A 26,642-nucleotide genomic window follows, 5' to 3' on the forward strand; every position below is an offset into this window, starting at 1 on the left:
TTTGTAACATGGTTAAGACCCTTCACCAGTATATAATTAAAGAATTGATATGCAATTAACAGATTCTCCTCTTTCTCTTTAAATAAAACTTGGAGTTTAAAATGCACAAATAACATTTTGAAACAAATCAAAATAAATTGCATACTCTGTATAAAGCATTACATTGTGAGACGCCCTTCCACTATGACCGCTAACAGTTTCTTCATACAAGTATTTATTTTTGTAAAACAATCCGATTGTTGATGATTTGCATCTACCCATTTAACTTTGGAGATTTCCTTTCTCTGCAGCATTTGTTTCAAGCCAGCAAAGTCAATCTGTAACCTTTTCTCACTCTCACTTTTTGTAGAGTGTACATGATGGTTCCTTTTGGAATCATCTCCATAACATTCAATGGATATCCTATCTTCAGTATAGAATCTCACCTAAAATATTTGACAGAGCCCCATATCCACTGCCTCCACAAGAGCCAGTGTTTCTGCAGCTTAAGTACGTTTAACAATCCTTTTTCCTTAGCTTCCCAAGCTAAAGGACAACATTTCCCATTTCCACCCATTAGAAATATGAAGAAACCAGCTGCACTCGAATACCCATCAGCAAGATTAGTGTGTGACGCATCACTAAAAATGACTAGTTTCATGTTCTTTGGGTCACCTAAGGATGAAAACCTAAGTATGCGTTTCACCAAATTTAATTTTTTTGAAATGTTTTATTTGCCCTTAAAACATTCTCACCTTTTGGCTGTTTCATCATAGTACTTAACTCCAAAACATCAAAACAAGCATCTAGTCTACTCTGAATGCACAACTAGTTCGATTGACCAATCAGTCTCTGCTTTAGCTGTAACATCTTTCTGTGATGACTGAGCACAACTAACCGGGATGGGAGTAACACTCTCTAAGTAGGATTGTTGATTTAAAGTTATTCCAGTCCTACTGTGCTTAATATCTAAACCAATATATTTAAAAACCCCACAAGCCTGACTTGCAACCTTAAATTCTAATCTATATTAATAACACTTCTCATTCTGCAGTACCACCCCAGAAGAAATCATCAATGTGCACCATGAAGATGCCTGAAAGTTTTCCTTTATCATACCAATAAAACATTGCTGGATCTGCTTTTAGTTGAACACAACCTATTTTCAGCAAAAGCGATCTCATCAAGAAATGCCATACCCTGGAAGCATCATTAAGGCCATAGACACATTTGTTTAGCGTCCATAGTTATCCTTCTTCATCTGCTGTCTTTTTCTTTCTGAAAAGTGTCACCATGCAGAAATGCAGCTTTTATATCGATTGATCTACACTCCCATGAATATGTGGCCAAAAGAGCTAAAAGGATTTACGATTACTTTTCCAGCTTTGGGAGAGTCCACACTAATATCTGTTTCACCCAGTCACTCTTCAAAACCCCTAGCAACTAGTCTTGCTTTAGCCTTATAAGTCTCATCTGAAAGGACATTTTCTGAAAAAAATCCATCTCTGTGACAAGGCTGGCTATCCCTTATCTGGTACCTCAGAATAAACACCAAATTCTCTCCAACTCTAATTCCTTTTGTTTGGCCCCTCATTAGTTTATCCTCAATTTTATTGGCTGCCACCAAAACTTCACGGTCATGAGGACTTCTGCTTCTAGTTCTATTGTGAGAATGTTCTGTGCCCATCCAGTACATGATGATTTTCTGACACAAGAGTCACTTCCAGATCCACTATTCGAACTTGCACTGCACCTTCTTACTCTCCACTCTTTCACCCCATTCTGCCAGTCCCTGGACCTTGCTTCTTGGCCATCATCTCAAACATTCAACCAATATTTAAACTTGCGAGTAGATTTTCCCTACATGTCCCACAATTGTCGCATCCATCCATTCATTAGACCCCTCTGGAATGTATATCACCCGAGTACCTACTCTGGGCAATTGGCCTTTGGATATGATAACTCTGTCCTGCATGTTGTGATCGCTCACATGACCACTATCCAACTCTTAATCTACCATCTACTGTTCCTCAGGACCTTCACAAAATAGATGAGCATTTGAGATACAGGATGCCTTGTTTCCTTCTATCAGCTGCTCAGATTTGGAGATTTTGTAATCAATCCTGACTAATTGAGGATTAATCAGACTTTACTGCAGTTGTACAGGACCTTGGTTCAGAGAAATGCTACGGAATTTCCATATATTTTTATTAAAACTTGGAATCTATATTTTTAAATTCAAGAGACTGATCTTTGGGTTAAAGTTGACCAGTGAACAAGTCTGTTTTAACTGGAAAGCAGGTGATTTCAAGTAACCATCAGAGGGGTTTTGACTTGAGAGTTATTTTGTGTTCTGAGAAGAGAGAATTTATGATTAGCATGGGATTTGCCTGAAAAAAAAAAGTTTTGGCTTCACTTTGAACTGTTAAAAGATGCTGGTTTTTGGACTAAAAGAGGCAGTTGGAATTTGCATGTGGACCTGCCAGGAGATCAGAAGCAAAACCAGCAAACTGTTACCTCTCTTTCAAGAATCCCTGCTCTTGAAAAGAAAATGCTTGCATGAAGTTGTACTGTTGTCTCCTGTACTTTTCAAGACACCCTGAATACTTGCAGAAGCCTTGCATCTGTAAAAGGACTTTGCATCGAATGAATGTGAGAACTGACACCTTTGTTGCTGCACACCTGCAGTAAGACCTATGTGAAGCCTTCTGCAGTTAACTGTTCATCAACCTCACCTGGAAAAATTCCTAATGGCAGCCAACTAGTCGACTTTAGGACATCGCCAAAACAAAGGACTTCCATATTCAGTATAAATTATTTTTATTATTATTCCTTCTATTTCTTTGTATCAGCTGTAAACAAAAATCCCCTTTTTTTCCTCTGGTTAACCGGATTTTGGATGCATGTGCATGAGGGCTAGGATAATAATATGGGGGCTTTAATATCTCAATTCCCGTATAGATATATTTACTTCATTGTTGGTTAAGACTTGGGAGTGGATGTGGTGGCGTAGTGGTAATGTCACTGAACTAGTAATCCAGAGGTCCAGGCTGGTCCTCTGGGGACATGGGTTTGAATCCCACCACAGTAGATGACGAAGTTTTAATTCAATTAATAAATCTGGAATTTAAAAAAAAAAGCTAGTCTAATGGTGACCATGAAACCATTGTTGATTGTAGTTAAAAACCCATCTGGTTCACTAATGTCCTTCTGGGAAAGAAATCTGCTGTCCTTATCTGGTCTGGCCTACATGTGACTCCAGACCCACAGCAATGTGGTTGACTCTTAACTGCCCTCTGGAAGGGTCTAGCAAGCCACTCAGTTCAAGGACGATTGGGGTTAGCCAGCGACGCCCACATCCCATGAATGAATATAAAAAAGTTATAATAAATGGATAATTTTATTGTTTATTAAAGAAGCCAGGTTGGTGTGCTGTATTCTGGGGACAAATAGAGTATCTAATTGGCTGTTTAGATAAGAGGAAAAATGTATTGATATGTTGTGACCTGTGGAGAAGTGGGATAGAATTGACAGTGCACTCCTCCCACTTCGGTTGTAACAGAAGGTTCATTCGACTAATTCCGGGGTTGAAGGGTTTATCTTGTGAAGAAAGGTTGAACAGGTTGGGCCTATACCCATTGGAGTTTAGAAGAATGAGAGGTGATTTTGTTGAAATGTATAAGGTCCTGAGGGGAGTTCATACAGTGGTGTCTTCTTGTGAGGGAATCTAGAACTAGGGGACACAGTTTAAGAATAAGAGGTCTCTTTTTTCAGGTGGAGATGAGAAATTGTTTTCTCTGAGGGTCGTTAGTCTGTGGAATTCTCTTCCCTAGAGAGCAGTGGAGGCTGGGTCATTGAATTTATTCAAGGTTGAGTTCGCTAGATTTTTGATTTGACAAGGGAGTCAAGGGTTATATGGTGCAGACAGGAAAGTGGAGTTGTGACTACAACCAGGTCAGCCATGATCTTATTGAATGGCGGAGCAGGCTCGAATGGCTTGCTCCTGCTCTTAAGTCCTATGTTTCTATGAATGAACCTTAGCAATGTGATTGTCACATTTGATAACTACTGTTTTACCAAGACCTTTCCATTTCCTATGACCCTCTTTTATAATACACCAAATCACCTGAATAAAATTCTGTCTCAGATGCCCTTAATACGATGCCTGAGCTCTTCGAATATTCTCTGAGACCATGGCCTTGATGAAAGCCCCTCTTCCTGCATGTATTGCATGTAAAGCATTCAAATATGCAGGAAAAAAATGGAACTGATTGTAGTACAATCGGCGGAGAGTTTCATTTGTTGTGACTTTTATTTAGCACAGTGTGAACTGCTCACGTTAGGGCAGTTGTCAACTTGCATTTTGTTTGATCAGCTAAGATTTTCTGCAGCATTTCATTGATCACATGATTCCTTGCACACAGTCCATTCATGACCATAATGTTCATGTTTTCACACAAGTCTCTGAACTTGTCATTGATAATGGAAGGGAATTTGCCAGTCAGAAGCTGAGCTGGTGCCCCAAGTCTGGTCTCTATCCATTTCTCCATGATTTAATCTATAATCGCCCTTTCGTTCTTGTTATGTATTACTGTACAAAGACTAAATAATAAATTTCTGAATGGCAGGCAGTGACTAGTGGGGTACCGCAGGGATCGGTACTAGGACCCCAGCTATTCACAATATATATTAATGATTTAGATGAGGGAACTAAATGTAATATCTCCAAATTTGCAGATGACACAAAACTGGGTGGGAGGGTGAGTTGTGAGGAGGATGCAGAGAGGCTTCAGGGTGATTTGGACAAGTTGAGTGAGTGGGCTAATGTATGACAAATGTAGTATAATGTGGATAAATGTGAGGTTATCCAATTTGGTAGTTGCTGAAGGTAAGCATGCTGGTGCAACAGGCGGTAAAAAAGGCAAATGGTATGTTGGCCTTCATAGCGAGAGGATTCGAGTACAGGAGCAGGGATTTCTTGCTGCAATTATACAGGGCCTTGGTGAGGCCATACCTGGAATATCGTGTGCAGTTTTGGTCTCGTTATCTGAGGAAGGATGTTCTTGCTATAGAGGGAGTGCAGCGAAGGTTTACCAGACTGATTCCTGGGATGGCGGGACTGACGTATGAAGAGAGATTGAGTCAGTTAGGATTATATTTGCTGGAGTTCAGAAGAGTGAGGGGGGGATCTCATAGAAACCTATAAAATTCTAACAGGACTTTACAGGGTAGATGCAGGAAGGATGCTCCCGATGGTGGGGTCATAGTCTCAGGACTGAGATGAAGAGAAATCTCTTCACCCAGAGAGTGGTGAACCTGTGGAATTCACTACCACAGAAAGCAGTTGAGGCCAAAATATTGTATGTTTTCAAGAAGGAGTTAGTTATAGCACGTGTGTCTACAGGGATCAAAGGGTATGGGGAGAAAGCGGGAGCAGGCTACTGAGTTGGATGATCAGCCATGATCATAATGAATGGCGGAGCAGGCTCGAAGGGCCGAATGGTCTACACCTGCTCCTATTTTCTACGTAAATCTGGTTGCCAGGTCTACAAAATGTAAACTGAAAATATATCTGTCTTTGTCCATACCTTTAAATCTATGGCAATTCTCTCCTTAAAGTCACGTGCCAGTAGAAGGCTTACAATAGAACATGACTGTGTTCTCTGATATGTTTACAGATTTCACACGTCTCACTAATCTCTTTTAGCCTTGTATACTCTTCATCAATCACACCTGCATCCTTTAGCGAGGTTTTTAATCTTTGACAAGAAGGGTGAGCAAATTTTCCGTCTAACTTCAAGACAGTGTGCTTTTTGCCTCTCTGATTCTTATCACGTGATGCCATTAATAATTCTGTAATACACTGATGAGAAGCGTCAGGTTTTGTTAAGGGGATACAATAATGCCCTGACTGGATTAACTGCAAATCCACTGACTTTCCAAAAACATTTGCCATATCATGCTCCATATTAAGTTTCATTTGTGCCTTTTTCATTGAAGGTTTGCTCAACAGTAAGGTATCTCACTAGAGACGATTTCAGAACTGATGAAGTGGCTTACTCCAGCTATTTTGCACAGCATTCCAACTCTCTTTAGTGACCTATATGCGTTATCATTACCAAACTTAAAGCAAGTAGTACTTTTATAAAAACAGAAGAACTAGGAGCAGGTGTAGGCAATTCAGCCCCTCGAGCCTGCTCCACCATTCGATATGATCATGGCTGATCTCGTCTCAGCCTCAACTCCACTTTCCTGCCCGTTTTCCATAACCCTTCAACCCATTACTAATTAAAAATCTGTCTATCTCCTTAAATTTATTCAATGTTCCGGCATCCACTGCACTCTGGGGTAGTGAATTCCACAGACTCTCAACCCTTTGAGAGAAGTAACTTTTCCTCATCTCTGTTTTAAATCTGCTACCCCTTATCCTAAAACTATGACTTCTCATTCTAGATTGCTCCACCAGAGGAAATATCCTCTCTACGTCTACTTTGTCAATCCCCTTAATCATCTTATATACCTCAATTAGATCTCCTCTCATTCTTCTAAACTCGAGAGAGTAAAGATCTAAACTGCTCAATCTCTCTTCATAAGACAAACCCCTCATCTCTGGAATCAATCTAGTGAACCTCCTCTGAACTGCCTCCAATGCAACTACATCCCTCCTCAAGTAAGGGGACCAAAACTGTACGCAATACTCCAGGTGCGGTCTCACTAATGCCTTGTACAGTTTCAGCAACACTTCCCTAATTTTATACTCTATTCCTTTAGCAGTAAATGCCAAAATTCCATTTGCCTTCCTTATTACCTGCTGCACCTGCATAATAGTTTTTTGCAATTCATGCACGAGGACACCCAGATCCCTCTGCACCGAAGCACTCTGAGGTTTCTCTCCATTTAGATAATTTGCCTTTCCATTCTTCCGACCAAAATGGATAATCTCTCACTTATCCATGTTAAACTCCATCTGCCAAATTTTGGCCCATTCACCTAACCTATCCATCTCCATTTGTAAATTTCTTATTTCTTTATTGCAACTTACTATCCCACCTATTTTAGTGTCATCTGCAAATTTGGCCATAGTACCTTCTATCTCTGCATCCAAGTCATTTCTATAGATTGTAAATAGTTGGGGCCCGAGGACCGAACCCTTTGGCACCCCACTAGTTACATCTTGCCAACCAGTAAAGAACCCATTTATCCCGACTCTGTTTTCTGTTGGTTAGCTAATCCTCTATCCAAGCTCATAAATTGCCCCTAACCCCATGTGATGTTGTGTATTAACCTTTTGTGCGGCACCTTATCAAATGCCTTCTGGAAGTCCAGATATACTACATCTACAGGATCCCCATTATCCATTTTACTTGTTACATCTTAGAAGAACTCTAGCAAATTAGTCAAACACAATTTACCCTTCATGAAACCATGCTGACTCTGATGGATTGCGTTTTGACTTTCTAAATGTCCTGTTATCACTTCCTTAATAATGGATTCTAACAATTTCCCAACGACAGATGTTAAACTAACTGGTCTGTTGTTTCCTACTTTCTGCCTCCCTCCCTTTTTGAATAAGGACGTTATATTAGCATTTTTCCAAACCACTGGAAACCTTCCCGCTTCCAGGGAATTTTAGAATATTACAACCAATGGATCCACTATCTCTGCTGCCACTTCCTTTAAGACCCTAGGATGTAGGCCATCAGGCCCTGGGGACTTGTCTGCCTTCAATCCTAATAGTTTGCTCAGTACTTTTTCCCTACTTCTTAACCTTGCGTGGATCCTCGCTACTGAGTGAATCCAGATAACCAATCTGTTCCACGGACAAGCACAATTAAACGATTTTGCGACTAATACATTCATCACAGGAATAAAACTCCTTGTGACTAGTACAGTTCGTTCAGATTCATCATTACCGTCTGCCTCAGAATTTTGTGTAATGTGTTAATTACATAATGATACTTCGAGCGACACCATTTGTTTTTATTAATTCATGGGATGTGGGCATCACTGGCTAGGCCAGCATTTATTGCCCATCCCTAATTACCCTTGAGAAGGTGGTGGTGAGCTGCCTTCTTGAACCGCTGCAGTCCATGTGAGGTAGGTACACCCACAGTGCTGTTAGGAAGGGAGTTCTAGGCTTTCGACCCAACGACAGTGAAGGAACGGCGATATAGTTCCAAGTCAGGATGGTGTCAACCACCTATTAGCTGTTCCTTGTACATTCCTTGGGATTCATTCACCTATTGTTGCTGTTCCAATTCAGTCTTCTGCTGTAATAGCCAGACCTGCTAAACGTGCTTTCATCCTCATTTTTCCTGTCCTTAACTTTTCCATTGTACTGGTGCCTGAGTCCAGCATCCGGACCATTTCAAAATCTGGCAATCATTGAATCTCCATTCTTTGTGTCACTGCCGAATGTCCCATTAGTTTTTGCAAGGCTGTAGGAAATGACTTTCTCCAGGAATTTTTTTTTAAAGGCAGGCAGACATCTAATCCAACAGAGAGTCTTTTCCGAGAACCAAGCCCCAGTTAGAACCAGGAGCCTGTCCATATGTGACATCCTAGCACAATCTAGCACTGAACCAGGGATCTCGAAATTGAATTTCCTCAATCTTTTGTACAGTCTGTTAAAAAACATGATATGTTTCTGCATCGAATAGCCTTCTGTTTTTGGAAATGCAACAAAATCTGACCATGCCTCATAGACATGTAATATATCTTGTAAATTTCATTCAAGAATTCTAACAGAAGATCCAAACCTTCATTAGTCTCCAACTGACGAGCATCCAGTTTACAAAATACTTCTGATTTTACTTCTAGTAGGAAGTGACAACAAAAAGGACTTGCTTCCTCTTTGGTAGGGACGTAACCTGTGTCCACATATCCACTTCATTCTTCCACTGGTCATATGGTTCAGACTCAGAGGGTAACCATTTACACTTGCTGTCTGCCATTTTCCACAATAGCCACTGGGATTTTAGATTTCTATGTGGGAAAAAAAAATTCTTAGTTTCCAACCTTCACCTTTAGGCAAACTTTCTCTGCTACCATGTTCTATTCCAGTTCTCTTGCTGTTGAACGATGAAACTGGAGCTAATCTTTACTCAGTGTTACATTTATTTTGCAGAGTAAAAGACATGTAGCTCCTTACTCAAAAACCTCCACTCAGTCTCGGCAAGTGTTTGCTATATGTGCCTAATTAACATCCTCCAACTGTACATGATTAAACAAAATTGATATACAATTAACATAAGCTTAGTATTTGGTAGCGGTTGATCTGTGGAAAAGACATTGGTTTGTTGGGCCTGAGTCTTTTTTCCTTTTCGATATTCATAGTGCTCTCACATTTCTAACAGTGCTTGTTTGCTTCTGTACAAGGTGATTGACTTTATGTATTTCTTCAATTCCAGAATGATGTTCGAGTCAAGTTTGAATACCGTGGTGAGAAAAGGTGAAACATCATGTTTTATCCTTTGTATTAATGGGAGTTACACTGGACTGTAGGACAGACTTCAATTCTGTGTTATAAATGAGTTGCACTGGCTGTGTAACCTGCTTTACTCTGCCTCTGAGCCCCATTCATAACTTTCATCATAAGCCTTTACTGTAATAAGCAGCCAAGTAGTGTAAACACATGCCCCTTAATTGCTGCAAATGCTAAACTTTCTGTATCAAAACTGGAATTAGCTAGTTGCTTTCTTGTGGTGTGGTACCTGGATAGTTGAAGCCAGGTGGCAGTCTTTGAATCAAGCAGGGTTAGAGAATGGGGTGTGGTGGGGGTCGGTGAGGTGGGATGCAGCGGGGAGTAATTGGACCAAGGTGAGGAAAGATGGGTCAGGGATGGTGTGGAGGAGGAGGAAGCAGAAAGGTGGGAGGGGGCAGCGGTGCAGGAGGGGTGAGAAGAAGAGATGCGAGTAAGGAACGGGGAGAACGGGGTTGTGGTGGGCAGAAAATGAAGGGGTTTGGGGAGCTGTTGAGGAAAGTTGCCTAGGTAGGGAGGATTTAAAAATTGGGGGTGGCTGAGATTGCAGCTAGACTACCAATATCCTGGAGGGGAGGGCAGGAGGGGTCAGACAGTGTTTCATTGGATGGGAGAATACAAACTTGTTTTCTTTTTTTAAAAATTCTGATTCTTTGTCCAGAGGCCAATTTTTCCATGCCAAAATCAGTGTTTTCTTCCAATTTGCAAGTTTTGATTTTCTTTTAAATATGTGAACGAAAGGCTAGATTTTTTCTCAAAATTCCAATCCCTCAATTTAATTTTGTTTAAATGCAGAGTTTGTTATTTTTTAAATTCAGGCCCAAGTTGTTTCCATTGCAGATCCTGAACTTAATTCTTTGTGGAATTCCACTTTTCTAAAAGAAAACTATCTGATTTGTGAGGCCTCAATTTGGCTAACACCTTTAGTTTGAAACTGTTTTGAAACCTTTTTTGTTTTTTATTTAGTAAAGTTTTAATGGAAGGTGTGTATGTACTGGCCCGATATTGATTGTCCATTAAGGCCTTGATGTATAGTCACGTAATGTCACCTCGCTCCCACTTTTAATGTATAACTTGAAAATTACAGTGACCTCTGCTCACACAGTGTTTGTGATGCTGAGAGCTTTGTGTCATTTTCTTCTTCGAAGATGTTTTCCCTTGGAAATGTTTTTGTTGTTGCAGTAAATTTCCCTGATCTTTGTCTTTCTCTGCTTCTGTTTGTGACTAATCTTTGAATCAGTGTCCATAAAATTTCTGTGTCCTTGTGCTCTGATTTCTCTCCCAGTTACCATAATGAGTCGCTCTCCATATCTTCTGGATATTTGTCTCTGGTTCCCATGGTATCTCTTTGTCTTATCTTATTGTGCCGTTGCCCAAGACTCTGCATCTCTCCTGGGTGAATTGTCTCTCTCTCTCTCTCTCTTAGTTGTACATGAATCACAGAAAGTTAACTTGCAGGTACAACAAACAATTAGGAAATCAAATGTTCTGTTAGCCTTTATTGCAAGGGTTTTGGAGTGTAGGAGTAAGGAAGCTTTGTGGCAATTATACAGGACTTGTGAGACCACACCTGGCACCATATACAGTTTTGGTCATCTTAACTAGGGAAGGATATATTTCCTTAGAAGGAGGTACAACAAAGGTTGACGATATAGATTACAGGGCTGTCCTATGAGGAGAGATCAAGTAGAATGGGCCGACACTTTCTCGGGTTTCGAAGAATGACGAGTGATCTCATTGAAATGTATAAAATCTTTGAGGGTTTGACAGGGTAGATGCAGAGAGGCTGTTTCCTCTGGCTGGGGAATTTAGAACAAGGATTAAGTGATCAGCCATTTTGAACTGAGATATGGAAAAATCTCTTCACTCAAAGAGTAGTGAATCTTTGTACTTTTCTACCCCAGAGCGCTGTGGATGCTCAGTCACTGAGTATGTTCAAGGCTGAGTTTGGTAGGTTTTTGGATACTAAGGGAATCCAGGTGTACGGGGATTGGACAGAAAAGTAGAGTTGAAGTAGAAGATCATCCAAGATCTTACTGAATGCCGGTGCAGACTCCTACTCCTATTTCTAATGTTCTTATTGTGCTGTTTTCCTAGACTGTTTCTGTGCCCTGGTTCATCTTTCGCTGTTGTCTTTCTCCCCAATCACTCTCTTTCTCCCTCTGAATATTTCCATGTCTTTATGCTGCAATCTGTATTTATTTGAGCCCCTCTTTATTTCGCAATCTGTTCCTCAATCCATCTCTTCCTGATCCCCCACAGTCTACCTTTTGTTCAGCTCAGTCTCTCTGTCCCTTGGATCTCTGCCTGATAATATCTCTTTGCCCACTGCCCCAGTGTCTGTCTCTGCCTTTCATGCTCTTCCTCTGTCACCCACCATACATCTCCTTGGCCATTGAATCTTTATCATCGCCCAGACGATGAAAGAGTGTGAGATCATCAAGGCAATGGTGTCATGTAGACTGAGTATGAAGCAGCGATATTGATATAGTGCAAGCTTTGTAAAGTGAGTGGCAGGTGAATGTATCATTAGCTGGGTATGAGATTGCGATGTTACTATAATGGGCTATTTAAGCTGTATATTTACAGGCTCAGGTTGGTGCACTGGGTTAGGCACTGACCTTCAGTCCAGAATGGGGTTCAAGTAATGGAGCAGAAATCTGCCATCTCTGCCCAAACTTATTTGGTGTGATATCCTTACAGTTAGAATACACAGTACTGTTCTTAGCAGAATGCTCCTAATTGGCATGGAGAAATGTTCCATTTCCCACCACGAACATCCCTCATCTTGATGAACATAAAATTAAAGCTTTAGAAAAGGTTTGAATTATCATATTTTAAATCCGATTACTCCACTTAAAAACAATACATCAGTACTGTTGGATGGGGCTGCAGGGGCCTGGAATTCTCCTAAAGGTAATTACTTTTAAAGCACTTTCTGTTTGAAGCTCCTGATATGTTCTGAAAAGCAAATGAGCTGCTGACTGTCAAGATAAAATCCTCTTTGGGAAATGAAGTTAATTAAATCTGCTGTTGTCGGCACAGCTGTGAAGTATGAGGAGTGTAGCAGTCTGTAGCTTCAGGTGTCCCAGGAGTGCTGCAAGTTACAGAAAGACATTGACTAATCTTTCTTCTCACTCCCCATTCAGAATCCTTCAGTTTCCCAGACCAGTCCTACTTGAAGGCATTGCCGCTAAAGCCAAGGTTGCCTTTGGTCAGCCGATGAGCCTGCACTACACCAATAATGAGGTACTGCCATTCATATAATTACTTGTTATTTTCCCTAATTGATGGATTGGAAAGTAAATAAGACGCTGGGAACGAGAAGATGGGAGCTGGAAACGGAATCGTGGAGATTTGTCACCAAGAATTACAGCTTGGAAATCCTTTGCTCCTATGAAAAGATCCAAACGAATGTTTTTGCAATGCATAGATAAATGTTTTCAGTAATGTCTCCTGTGCAACCCTTTGGGATGTTTTATTGCATTAAAGGTGCTATATCAATGCAAGTTTTTGTCACAATACAAGTTACGATGTGCTGATTTTTGTGTTTCACAATTTAAAACTGTTAAGATGCGGTGTTATAAGACCACGAGCATTACACGTTTAACCTTGATGTGATGTTTGCAGTCTCCAAAATAACAATATGTGATGTCAGAATTGGCGTTGCAGATTTCTCTCAGAGCTTGGAGCAGGTGGGGCTGGACTTGCAGCTCTACCTGATTGCTCCTGGACAGTAAGATTAAGTGGTCCATGCAATTATTGATATATAACAACAACTTGCATTTATACAGAGCCTTTAATGTAATTAATTACCTCAAGTTGCTTCACAGGAACGTTAACAAACAAAAATTCGATACTTAGAGATATTAGGGCTGATGACCAAAAGTTTGGTCCGAGGTAGGTTTTAAGAAGTGTCTTAAAGGAGAGAGAAGTAGTGAGGCAGAGAGGTTTAGAGAGAAAATTCCAGAGCTTAGGGCTGAGGTAGTTGAAGGCATGGCCATCAATGGTGGAGCGATGAAAATTGGGCCTGTGCAAGAAGGCAGAATTGGAGGAGTAAAGAGATCTTGGAGGGTTGTAGGACTGGTGGAGGTTACAGAAATAGGAAAGGTTTAAAGCGATGGAGGGATTTGTAAACAAGGATGAGATTTTGAAAATCAGACTGTTGCTGGATCAGGAGCTGAGGTAGGTCAGTGAACACAGGGTGCTGGGTGAATGGGGCTTGGTGAGATTTAGAATACAAACAGCAGAGTTTTAGATGGGTTGAAGTATATGGAGGGTTGGTAGATGGGAGATCAACTAGAAGTGGGTTGAAATAGGTAAGTCTGCAGGTAACAAAGGCATGGATGAGGGTTTCAGCAGTAGATGAGGTGAAGCAGACATAACAGCAGGTTGAGGGGTGAGCTAATTGAGGTGTTTAAAAAAATAAGGAATTTAGTAGGACAGCTGCAGGGAAACTACTTCCTCTGGTGAGAATCCAGAACAAGAGAAAATATTAAAATTAGAACTAGGCTGTTTAGGAGTGACATCAGGAAGCACTTTTTAACCACAAAGCTTAGTGGAAATCAAGAACACACACTCCAAAAGGCGCTGGATGCTAGTTGTTAGTTGATATAATAATACTGAGATAGATTTTCTTTCCTAAAGGCATCAAGGGATATAGAGCAACGGTAGATAAATGGAGATGAGATACAAATCAGCCCTGATCTAGTTGAATGATGGAACAAGCTCGATAAACTGAATGTCCTCCTCCTGTTCCTGTATAATAGTCGTGGTGGGTTGAATGACTTCCTGCTGTTCCTGTGTAGTTACCTATTCACATTCGTGTTGTTCCCTTTGCCAGTAGCCCATATTAGCCTCTGACTCAACCAGTTATTTATCCACTTGGAAAGTTTCCCCCATTCCGTGGCTTTCTGCCCTGTGAAGTAATCTATATGATAATTTCAGACTTGGCTAAAGTCAACATAATTTCAATCTGATACGATGCTGGCAAACTCTATTGTGCCCTCAAGGAGCTATAGAACATTTGTCAGCAAGGTGTGCCACCTGTAAAACCAATGCCCTTCAATTTCCTCTTTCAGAATGCTTTCTGTTATTTTACACACGAGCTGTGGTCTATTTTAAAAATAATTTGGCATCACATTTGTCTCGCTTCTGTCCCTTGGCACATTCAGCCAATTCTTTTTCCCTTGAAATATCCACCAGGTTCTGGCAGATTTCCTTTACCAGTTTCTTTAAAATGGAGACACTCGGAACCAGGTGCACTGTAATTTCTCAGTATCTTATCAAGCCTTCATGGGCAATTTTGATACCCATCATTGTTGCTTCCAGTTGCCCTATAAATTCTAAAGCATTCAACCTAAAGAAGTAATTAAAGACATCTACCTTGCTCATATGTACTAGCAATAATATATCTGTAATTAGTAATCTATCCTTCCTATGATTCAGTGTCCGAACTTCTCACAGTGCTCCATATGGGATCTGACCAGTGCTTTGCATAGTAATAATACAATCTTTCTTGATTTGTAATCTCTTTCTCTGCTAATCCAATCTGGTGCCTTGTTTTCCCTGCGGCCAAGCATTGAGCGGACTGTATAATGGTTTCATCCGTGACCACCCTTCAATCTCTTTCCTGGTTAACACACTGTACAACTGTTCCATTTGCTTTTCCCCCTCCCACTTTAGGTTTCTTGTTTCATGTAACTATTCTCTTTTTGTTGCCGACTTGGTCTATATGAGATTTTGGTTCAGTTTATGTAATATAGCTTTGGACTTTGAATTCAGCTTACACAGGGTTAACTATCACAGATATGTGGGCTGGTGATATTGTTTTAGTTGCATTCTGGGTGAAATAGTAGCCAGGTCATCGTAACTGTTAGGGTAGCAGAGTCATTTGAGACCTCAGGGAGTGATCGTCCCTGCCCTTTTGCAAGTCATCCAAGGCTCAGGTAAGGGTCCCACGCTCAGGGTTACAAGCTATGTCCAATGGTGGAACCAGCAAATTTTCAGTGGTGATGGTAGAAGAGCTAGAGCCTCTAGGGACAAGGGCTGCTTACAGGCAGAGGATCCTTTGAGAAAAGGACTTGTGTTTCCTTTAAAGCACGCATGAGGAAGGAAATGGGAAACCACCTCGTGTCCTTTTTCCCCCCCCCCCCGAGTCATATTTCTCATGGAAGTTAAAAAATGGGAGGCTCTTAAGAACAACTGAAGAGGAAAGCACAGGACCATGAGGTGTAGAAAAATGATCAGAGGACCTTCCCTTGGGTAGATCACCACTACTGCGTTAAAGGAAATAAATAAGCAAATAAACTAACCAACCATAAGACCAGCAACCAGGGCTGGTTCCCCTTAACGGTTTTGCGCTGAGCCACATAGAGCCTAAATTCTTCCCCCTTGCATCTTTCATTGGTGTCATGACTATGGGAAGCCATTGAGCCCATTCCAGAGCCATTTGCACCTTGATACTGAATAGACTTTCATTCAGTGCACCTGGCAAAGCTGTGAGGGGAGGTTACCGGACAGATAACCTTGAACTGCTACGCCAAAGACAGAGGGTGTTTCATTCCAGCTGGCAATTCTAATTACACAGTTGAAGGGAAAGGTCATCATTGTGTGTTTTTTCTGTCTCTATTGGTTATTTTTTGTTTTTAATGGCCTTATCTCCTTTCGCTGCCCAGTGAAACTGCACCTTAAGAGTTCTTTGCTCATCTACTCCATTTTCAAGTCTTAACATTGAAGGTACACTTCCTTTCCCTTTGCTTACTTCTAAAATATGTGTTAGTAAGCCTGGCAGACCAGAAGGCCCCAGAGTTGATCCCTTGGTCTGCTATTCAGCCAACGTGGATTGGGCCTGTGTGCATAGGGGTGGGGGGTGTGGGAGGAGATATTTAGGAGGGGTAGGGTAGGAAAGAGAGGAGTAGGTGAGACAGGGGTTCCATTCCTGGAAGCCATTCGATGACTGCTGATTAGTGCGGACACCTGAGAACAGGATTACGCTGTGGTGTGATTCCCCACACAGTTCAATAGCCTGGCAACGCTCATTGTTTAGGCTCACATGAAGAATGGCTACTTGTGCTAAGTAACAAAGGTGAAATGTGCAGGTGGAACTGTGCAATTGGAAGAAGTGGGGACACACTGGACAATAACCCCAAGCTTTCCACTTGGGCACACCATCTCATTTTTAACATTTGTTCCATTGATATGTGGATTGTTTATTTGGGAAACAGCTTGCTCACTGTTTATCTCTCATCTGTTCCGCAGTTAGTGATCCCTCTGACCACACAGGATGATTTGGATAAAGCCATCGAACTCCTGGATCGCAGTGTGCACATGAAGAGCCTAAAAATTCTGTTGGTGCTTCAATCAAACAACCAGGTATGGAGCACAAAAGCAAAATACTGCAGATGCTGGAAATCTAAAATAAAAACTGAAAATGCTGGAAAAACTCAGCATGTCAGACCGCATCTGTGGAGGGAGAAATATAGTTAGCTAATATTTCACTTTGATGACCATTCATCACTTCTGATGCAAGGTCAACAACCTGAGATGTTTGCTCTTGTTTCTTCCTCCACAGATGCTCCCTAACTTGCTGATTATTTCCAGCCTTTTCAGATTTTAACCATGTATGGAGACTGGGTTATTGGTATATAGTGTAGGTCAGGGAGAGAGTGGGTTACAGATGTACAGTATGAGCGGAATGGAGACTGGGTTACAGATGTACAGTGAGCGGAATGGAGACTGGGTTACAGATGTACAGTGTGAGTGGAATGGAGACTGGGTTACAGATGTACAGTGTGAGTGGAATGGAGACTGGGTTACAGATGTACAGTGAGCGGAATGGAGACTGGGTTACAGATGTACAGTGAGTGGAATGGAGACCGGGTTACAGATATCCAGTGTGAGTGGAATGGAGACCGGGTTACAGATATACAGTGTGAGTGGAATGGAGACCGGGTTACAGATGTCCAGTGTGAGCGGAATGGAGACTGCGTTACAGATGTACAGTGTGAACGGGATGGAGACTGGGTTTCAGGTGTACAGTGTTAGTGGAATGGAGACTGGGTTACAGACGTACAGTGTGATTGGAATGGAGACTGGGTTACAGGTGTACTGTGTGAGCGGAATGGAGACTGGGTTTCAGGTGTACTGTGTGAGCGGAATGGAGACTGGGTTACAGACGTACAGTGTGAGTGGAATGGAGACAGGGTTACAGACGTACAGTGTGATTGGAATCGAGACAGGGTTACAGACGTACAGTGTGATTGGAATGGAGACTGGGTTTCAGGTGTACAGTGTGATTGGAATCGAGACTGGGTTACAGACGTACAGTGTGATTGGAATCGAGACTGGGTTACAGACGTACAGTGTGAATGGAATCGAGACTGGGTTACAGGTGTACTGTGTGAGCGGAATGGAGACTGGGTTTCAGGTGTACTGTGTGAGCGGAATGGAGACTGGGTTACAGACGTACAGTGTGATTGGAATCGAGACTGGGTTACAGACGTACAGTGTGAGCGGAATGGAGACTGGGTTACAGATGTACAGTGTGATTGGAATCGAGACTGGGTTACAGACGTACAGTGTGATTGGAATCGAGACTGGGTTACAGGTGTACTGTGTGAGCGGAATGGAGACTGGGTTACAGATGTACAGTGAGTGGAGTGGAGACTGGGTTACAGGTGTACAGTGAGTGGAATGGAGACCGGGTTACAGATGTACAGTGTGAGTGGAATGGAGACTGGGTTACAGATGTACAGTTTGAGTGGAATGGTGGACTGGGTTACAGATGTACAGGGTGAGTGGAATGGAGACTGGGTTACAGATGTACAGTGAGTGGTATGGAGACAGGGTTACAGATGTACAGTGTGAGCGGAATGGAGACTGGGTTTCAGGTGTACTGTGTGAGCGGAATGGAGACTGGGTTTCAGGTGTACTGTGTGAGCGGAATGGAGACTGGGTTACAGATGTACAGTGTGAACGGGATGGAGACTAGGTTTCAGGTGTACAGTGTGAGTGGAATGGAGACTGGGTTACAGATGTACAGTGTGATTGGAATGGAGATTGGGTTGCAGACGTAAAGTGTGAGTGGAATGGAGACGGGGTTTCAGATGTACAGTGAGTGGAGTGGAGACTGGGTTACAGGTGTACAGTGAGTGGAATGGAGACCGGGTTACAGATGTACAGTGTGAGTGGAATGGAGACTGGGTTACAGATGTACAGTGTGAGTGGAATGGAGACTGGGTTACAGATGTACAGTGTGAGCAGAATGGAGACTGGGTTACAGATGTACAGTGTGAGCGGAATGGAGACCAGGTTACAGATGTACAGTGAGTGGAATGGATACTGGGTTACAGATGTACAGTGTGAGTGGAATGGAGACTGGGTTACAGATGTACAGTGTGAGTGGAATGGGGGCTGGGTTACAGATGTACACTGAGCAGAATGGAGACTAGGATTACAGGGGTACAGCGTGAACGGGATGGAGACTGGGTTACAGATGTACAGTGTGAACGGGATGGAGACTGGGTTACAGATGTACAGTGTGAGCGGAATGGAGACCAGGTTACAGATGTACAGTGAGTGGAATGGAGACTGGGTTACAGATGTACACTGAGCAGAATGGAGACTAGGATTACAGGGGTACAGCGTGAACGGGATGGAGACTGGGTTACAGATGTACAGTGTGAACGGGATGGAGACTGGGTTACAGATGTACAGTGTGAGCGGAATGGAGACTGGGTTACAGATGTACAGTTTGAGTGGAATGGAGACTGGGTTACAGATGTACAGTGTGAGTGGAGTGGAGACTGGGTTACAGATGTACAGTGTGAGTGGAATGGAAACTGGGTTACAGGTGTACAGTGTGAGCGGAATGGAGACTGGGTTACAGATGTACAGTGTGAGTGGAATCGAGACTGGGTTACAGATGTACAGTGTGAGTGGAATGGAAACTGGGTTACAGATGTACAGTGTGTGGGTTGGAGACTGGGTTACAGATGTACAGTGTGAGTGGAATGGTGGCTGGGTTACAGGTGTACAGTGTGAGTGGAATGGAGACCGGGTTACAGATGTACAGTGTGAGTGGAATGGAGACTGGGTTACAGGTGTACAGTGTGAGTGGAATGGAGACCGGGTTACAGATGTTCACTGAGCAGAATGGAGACTGGGTTTCAGGTGTACTGTGTGAGCGGAATGGAGACGAGGATTACAGGGGTACAGCGTGAACGGGATGGAGACTGGGTTACAGATGTACAGTGTGAACGGGGTGGAGACTTTGTTTCAGGTGTTCAGTGTGAGTGGAATGGAGACTGGGTTACAGATGTACAGTGAGTGGAATGGAGACTGGGTTACAGATGTACAGTGAGTGGAATGGAGACTGGGTTACAGATGTACAGTGTGAGTGGAATGGAGGCCGGGTTACAGATGTACAGTGTGAGTGGAATGGAGGCCGGGTTACAGATGTACAGTGTGAGCGGAATGGAGACTGGGTTACAGGTGTACAGTGTGAGTGGAATGGAGGCCGGGTTACAGATGTACAGTGTGAGTGGAATGGAGGCCGGGTTACAGATGTACAGTGTGAGTGGAATGGAGACCGGGTTACAGGTGTACAGTGTGAGTGGAATGGAGACCGGGTTACAGATGTACAGTGAGTGGAATGGAGACCGGGTTACAGATGTACAGTGTGAGTGGAATGGAGGCCGGGTTACAGATGTACAGTGTGAGTGGAATGGAGGCCGGGTTACAGATGTACAGTGTGAGTGGAATGGAGACTGGGTTACAGATGTACAGTGTGAGTGGAATGGAGGCCGGGTTACAGATGTACAGTGTGAGTGGAATGGAGACCGGGTTACAGGTGTACAGTGTGAGTGGAATGGAGGCCAGGTTACAGATGTACAGTGTGAGTGGAATGGAGGCCGGGTTACAGATGTACACTGTGAGTGGAATGGAGGCCGGGTGACAGATGTACAGTGTGAGTGGAATGGAGACTGGGTTACAGATGTACAGTGTGAGCGGAATGGAGACTGGGTTACAGGTGTACAGTGTGAGTGGAATGGAGGCCGGGTAACAGATGTACAGTGAGTGGTATGGAGACTGGGTTACAGATGTACAGTGTGATTGGAATGGAGACTGGGTTACAGATGTACAGTGTGAGTGGAATGGAGACTGGGTTACAGATGTACAGTGTGATTGGAATGGAGACTGGGTGGCAGACGTAAAGTGTGAGTGGAATGGAGACGGGGTTTCAGATGTACAGTGAGTGGAGTGGAGACTGGGTTACAGGTGTACAGTGAGTGGAATGGAGACCGGGTTACAGATGTACAGTGTGAGCGGAATGGAGACCGGGTTACAGATGTACAGTTTGAGCGGAATGGGGACCGGGTTTCAGGTGTATAGTTTGAGTGGAATGGAAACTGGGTTACAGGTGTAAAGCGTGTGATTTGCTGTGTTTCCTTGTCTCGCACTCTGTCTGATTATCATACTGATTATAAAGAAGTCAAGAAATCTTCTGCCACTTCTGCTGTAATGGTGCTGCTCACTGGGTCATGTGCAGCAACGACCCAGGATCACTCATCGTGTGTAATTGCTCAGTCTTTCCCCTTCTCCTCTTAGTAACTGGTTCTGTTTGGGTACCTTGAGAATGGACAATTCTAAACATTATGTCATCTTTAGCATGGATTGAAAATAGATTATGAGTCCCAAGGCTCCCACATAGCTTCCCAGTATCGCTGCTGCTTCGCTGTTGTTAGGTCCGGGTCCTGGAACTCTGTCCCCAACAGCACTAGGTAGGCACTAACAGCACTGGGCACTAGGGTAGGCGGTGGCGTAGTGGTATTATCACTGGACTAGTAACCCAGAGACCCAGGGTATTTCTCTCGGGACATGGGTTCGAATCCCACCACAGCAGAAGGTGGAATTTGAATTAAATTAATCTGGAATTGAAAGCTAGTCTAATGATGGCCATGAAACCATTGTCAATTGTTGTAAAAACCCATTTGCTTCACTAATGTCCTTTCGGGAAATCTGCTGTGCTTACCTGGTCTGGCCTACATGTGACTCCAGACCCACAGCAATGTGATTAACTCTGACACGCCCTCTGAAATGGCCTAGCAAGCCACTCAGTTGTACCTAACCGCTGCGAAGTCAATAAAAAGGAATGAAACCGGTTGGACCACCCGGCATCGACCTGGGCACCGGAAACGACAACAGCAAACCCAGCCCTGTCGACCCTGCAAAGTTTTCCTTAGGAACATCTGGGGGCTAGTGCCAAAGTTGGGAGAGCTGTCCCACAGACTAGTCAAGCAACAGCCTGACATAGTCATACTCACGGAATCATACCTTACAGACAATGTCCCAGATACTGCCATCACCATCCCTGGGTATGTCCTGTCCCACCGGCAGGACAGACCCACCAGAGGTGGCGGGACAGTGGTATACAGTAGGGAGGGAGTTGCCCTGGGAGTCCTCAACATCGACTCTGGACCCCATGATGTCTCATTGCATCAGGTCAAACATGGGCAAGGTAACCTCCTACTGATTACCACCTACCGCCCTCCCTCAGCTGATGACACAGTACTCCACCATGTTGAACACCACTTGGAGGAAGCACTGAGGGTGGCAAGGGCACAAAATGTACTCTGGGTGGGGGTCTTCAATGTCCATCACCAAGAGTGGCTTGGTAGCAACACTACTGACCGAGCTGGCCGAGTCCTAAAGGACATAGCTGCTAGACTGGGTCTGCGGCAGGTGGTGGGGGAACCAACACGAGGGAAAAACATACTTGACCTCGTCCTCACCAATCTGCCTGCTGCAGAAGCTTCTGTCCATGACCGTATTGGTAGGAGTGATCACCACACAGTCCTTGTAGAGACGAAGTCCCGCCTTCACATTGAGCATACCGTCCGTCACCGTGCTAAATGGGATAGATTTCGAACAGATCTAGCAATGCAAAACTGGGCATCCATGAGGCGCTGTGGGCCATCAGCAGCAGCAGAATTGTACTCAACCACAATCTGTAACCTCATGGCCCGGCATATCCCCCACTCTACCATTACCATCAAACCAGGAGACCAACCAGGGCGGCGCAGTGGTTAGCACCGCAGCCTCACAGCTCCAGCGACCCGGGTTCGATTCTGGGTACTGCCTGTGTGGAGTTTGCACGTTCTCCCTTTGTCTGCGTTGGTTTCCTCTGGGTGCTCCGGTTTCCTCCCACATGCCAAAGACTTGCAGGTTGATAGGTAAATTGGCCATTATAAATTGCCCCTAGTATAGGTAGGTGGTAGGGGAATATAGGGATAGGTGAAGATGTGGTAGGAATATGGGATTAGTGTAGGAAAGTATAAATGGGTGGTTAATGGTCGGCACAGACTCGGTGGGCCGAAGGGCCTGTTTCAGTGCTGTATCTCTAAATCAAAAAAAATCAACCCTGGTTCAATGAAGAGTGCAGGAGGGCATGCCAGGAGTAGCACCAGGCATACCTCAAAATGAGGTGTGAACCTGGTGAAGCTACAACACAGGACTATCTGCGTGCAAAACTGCGTAAGCAGCGTGTGATAGACAGAGCTAAGCGATCCCAAAAGCAACAGATCAGATCGAAGCTCTGCAGTCCTGCCACATCCAGCCGTGAATGGTGGTGGACAATTAAACAACTAACTGGAGGAGGTGGCTCCACAAATATCCCCATCCTCAATGATGGGGGAACCCTGCACATCAGTGCGAAAGATAAGGCTGAATCATTTGCAACAATCTTCAGCCAGAAGTGCCGAGTTGATGATCCATCTCGGCCTCCTCCTGAAGTCTCCAGCATCACAGATGCCAGACTTCAGACAATTCGATTCACTCCGCGGGATATCAAGAATCGACTGAAGGCACTGGATACTGCAAAGACTATGGGCCCTGACAATATTCCAGCAATAGTACTGAAGACCTGTGCTCCAGAACTTGCTGCGCCCCTAGCCAAGCTGTTCCAGTATAGCTACAACACTGGCATCTACCCTGCAATGTGGAAAATTACCCAGATATGTCCTGTACACAAAAGGCAGGACAAGTCCAACCCGGCCAATTACCGCCCCCTCAGCCTACTCTCAATCATCAGTAAAGTGATGGAAGGTGTCATCAACAGTGCCATCAAGCGGCACTTGCTTAGCAATAACCTGCTCAGTGATGCTCAGTTTGGGTTCCACCAGGGCCACTCAGCTCTTGACCTCATTACAGCCTTGGTTCAAACATGGGCAAAAGAGCTGACCTCAAGAGGTGAGGTGAGAGTGACTGCTCTTGACATCAAGGCAGCATTTGACCGAGTATGGCATCAAGGAGCCCTAGCAAAACTGAGGTCAATGGGAATCAGGGGGAAAACCCTCCGCTGCCTGGAGTCATACCTAGCGCGAAGGAAGATGGTTGTGGTTGTTGGAGGTCAATCATCTCAGCTCCAGGACATCACTGCAGGAGTTCCTCAGGGTAGTGTCCTGGGCCCAACCATCTTCAGCTGCTTCATCAATGACCTTCCTTCAATCATAAAGTCAGAAGTGGGGATGTTCGCTGATGATTGCACAATGTTCAGCACCATTCGTGACTCCTCAGATACTGAAGCAGTCCGTGTAGAAATGCAGCAAGACCTGGACAATATCCAGGCTTGGGCTGATAAGTGGCAAGTAACGTTCGCGCCACACAAGTGCCAGGCAATGAGCATCTCCAACAAGAGAGAATCTAACCTTGACATTCAACCGCATTACCATCGCTGAATCCCCCACTATCAACACCCTAGGGGCTACCATTGACCAGAAACTGAACTGGAGTAGCCATATAAATACCGTGGCTGCAAGAGCAGGTCAGAGGCTAGTAATCCTGAGGCGAGTAACTCACCTCCTGACTCCCCAAAGCCTGTCCACCATCTACAATGCACAAGTCAGGAGTGTGATGGAATACGCTTTACTTGCCTGGATGGATGCAGCTCTAATAACACTCAAGAAGCTCGATACCATCCAGGACAAAGCAGCCCGCTTGATTGGCACCCCATCTACAAACATTCACTCCCTGCACCACTGAAGCACAGTGGCAGCAGTGTGTACTATCTACAAGATGCACTGCAGCAATGCACCAAGGCTGCTTAGACAGCACCTTCCAAACCCGCGACCTCTATCAACTAGAAGGACAAGGGCAACAAGTACATGGGAACACCACCACCTGCAAGTTCCCCTCCAAGTCACACACCATCCAGAATTGGAACTATATCGCCGTTCCTTCACTGTCGCTGGGTCAAAATCCTGGAACTCCCTTCCTAACAGCACTGTGGGTGTACCTACCCCAAAAAGGCTGCAGCGGTTCAAGAAGGCAGCTCACCACCATGTTCTCAAGGGCAATTAGGCATGGGCAATAAATGCTGGCCTAGCCAGTGTCGCCCACATCACATAAATGAATTTTTAAAAACTGTGGGTATAGTTACGCCATATGGACTGCAGTGGTTCACGAAGGAGGCTCGCCACCAACTTCTCAAGGGCAATTCGGGATGAGTAATAAATACTGTCCTAGCCAGTGACGCCCACGTCCTATGTATGAATAAAAGAAAATACACTGACGATTTTCAGTCAACAGTAACGAAATAAATTTTGTCTCAACATATTGAGTCTTATTCGTGTTTTTTATTCGTTCATTGGATGTGGGCATAGCTGCCCATCCTTAATTGCCTTTGGCAAGGTGGTGGTTACTTGAAGATCTTTGTTATTTTATCCTTGTTAGCTCCTCATGATACCTCGGTCATGTGCCATCATACAAGAGCAGTCTATTAAAAATCTACAGCATTGTGTGATGAGTCGAGGTAAGAAGGATTTGGCTTCCGGGAAATGGTCAAATGTCTCTTGTACAAGAAGTGCTTTGTGCAGTGTTTCTTCAATTGGAGGATTTGAGCATGGAGAGACAATTTCAATGATGCTCGAGTGCAGTGCAGCCAAATTTGCAGCAGTTGTGCTCAAAAAGAAAGAGAAAGTTTGCATTTATATGGCACTTTTCACGACCTCAGAATGTCCCAAAGGGCTTTACAGTCAGTTTAAAGATCCCTTCCAAACCTCACATAATCCTGACTTGGAACATTGTCGCTGTGTCAAAAACCTGTGCCTCCCTAACAGCACTGTGGGTGTTCCTCCATCACATGCACCACAGCAGTTTAAGAAGGCAGCTCACTGGCACCCTCTCGAGGGCAATTAGGAATGGGCAACAAATATTGCCAGTGGCACTCACATCCCGTGAACAAATAAAAAAAATTAAGTATTTTAGAAGTGGGGTCACTGTTATGTTGGGTACGTTGCAGCCAATTTGCACACCGCAAGCTCCCACAAACAGCAATGAGATAAATAACCAAATAATCTGTTTTCATTGATGTTGGTTAAGGGATAAATATTGGCCAGAGTTTCAGAGAACTCCCTGCTCTTCAAAATAGTGCCATGGGATCTTTTTATATTCACCTGAGAGGGCAGACGGAACCTCAGTCTCATCTGAAAGACGGCAGCCATGAAGGAGCCTTTGTTTACACAGTCTGCAGTGGAATCCCTCATGGCTTATCCACATAGAGCCCTAAATACAAAAGATTCCTGCTGCAGGTGAGAGGCAATGTGCCTTTAGAGAAGGAGACAGAAAAGCTGCACAGCGATTGGATTCTCAAGGTACCTTTGCAAATGAGGATGACACTGTGCCGAGCTTAGTGAGCCAAGTTTATTTCTGTGCTTATAGAAGCTAGTTGCGCTGCAAAACAAGATTTTGCAGCAGTACTCCAGCTGATATTGTTCACATTACCCGCACGGCCAAGCTTTTACTACTTTCCGCTGAGGACATCTTTCCCATCAGAGTCAGCTTAGGTGCTCAGAGAATCTTATAGCACAGGAAGAGGTCATTTGGCCCATCGTGCCTGTGTTGCGTTCTATCCAATTAGTCCCACTCCCCTGATCTTTCCCCATAGCCCTCAAATCTTTTTAAATATTTGTCCAGAATCCTTTTGCAAGTTCCTATTGAATCTGCTTCCACCCCACTATCAGGCAGTGCATTCCAGATCACAACTTGTGTAAAAAAAAAAAAAAAAAAAAATTTCCTCCCCTCGGGTTTGTTATCTTAAATCTGTGTCTCTGATTACTGACACTACTGCTACTGGAAACAGTATTTATTTACTGTATCAAACCACATAAAGTTTTGAACACCT

At 43.8% G+C, this 26,642-nt stretch overlaps 1 protein-coding gene across 2 annotated transcripts in view; it reads left to right on the top strand.

Annotated features, from left to right (window-relative positions):
• Positions 1-26,642, top strand: part of map3k2 (mitogen-activated protein kinase kinase kinase 2) — a 122,845-nt gene that overhangs the window by 41,730 nt on the left and 54,473 nt on the right. The window contains exons 4-6 of one of the 2 annotated variants that reach the window (XM_068034762.1): positions 9,390-9,430; positions 12,610-12,709; positions 16,721-16,834. In XM_068034762.1, the coding sequence (XP_067890863.1) occupies positions 9,390-9,430; positions 12,610-12,709; positions 16,721-16,834 (255 nt within the window). The remainder of the gene's footprint in view (positions 1-9,389; positions 9,431-12,609; positions 12,710-16,720; positions 16,835-26,642) is intronic. The other variant, XM_068034761.1, reaches the window with a different exon arrangement.

The sequence above is a fragment of the Heterodontus francisci genome, chromosome 7, assembly GCF_036365525.1.
Source record: "Heterodontus francisci isolate sHetFra1 chromosome 7, sHetFra1.hap1, whole genome shotgun sequence".
Lineage (NCBI taxonomy): Eukaryota > Metazoa > Chordata > Chondrichthyes > Heterodontiformes > Heterodontidae > Heterodontus > Heterodontus francisci.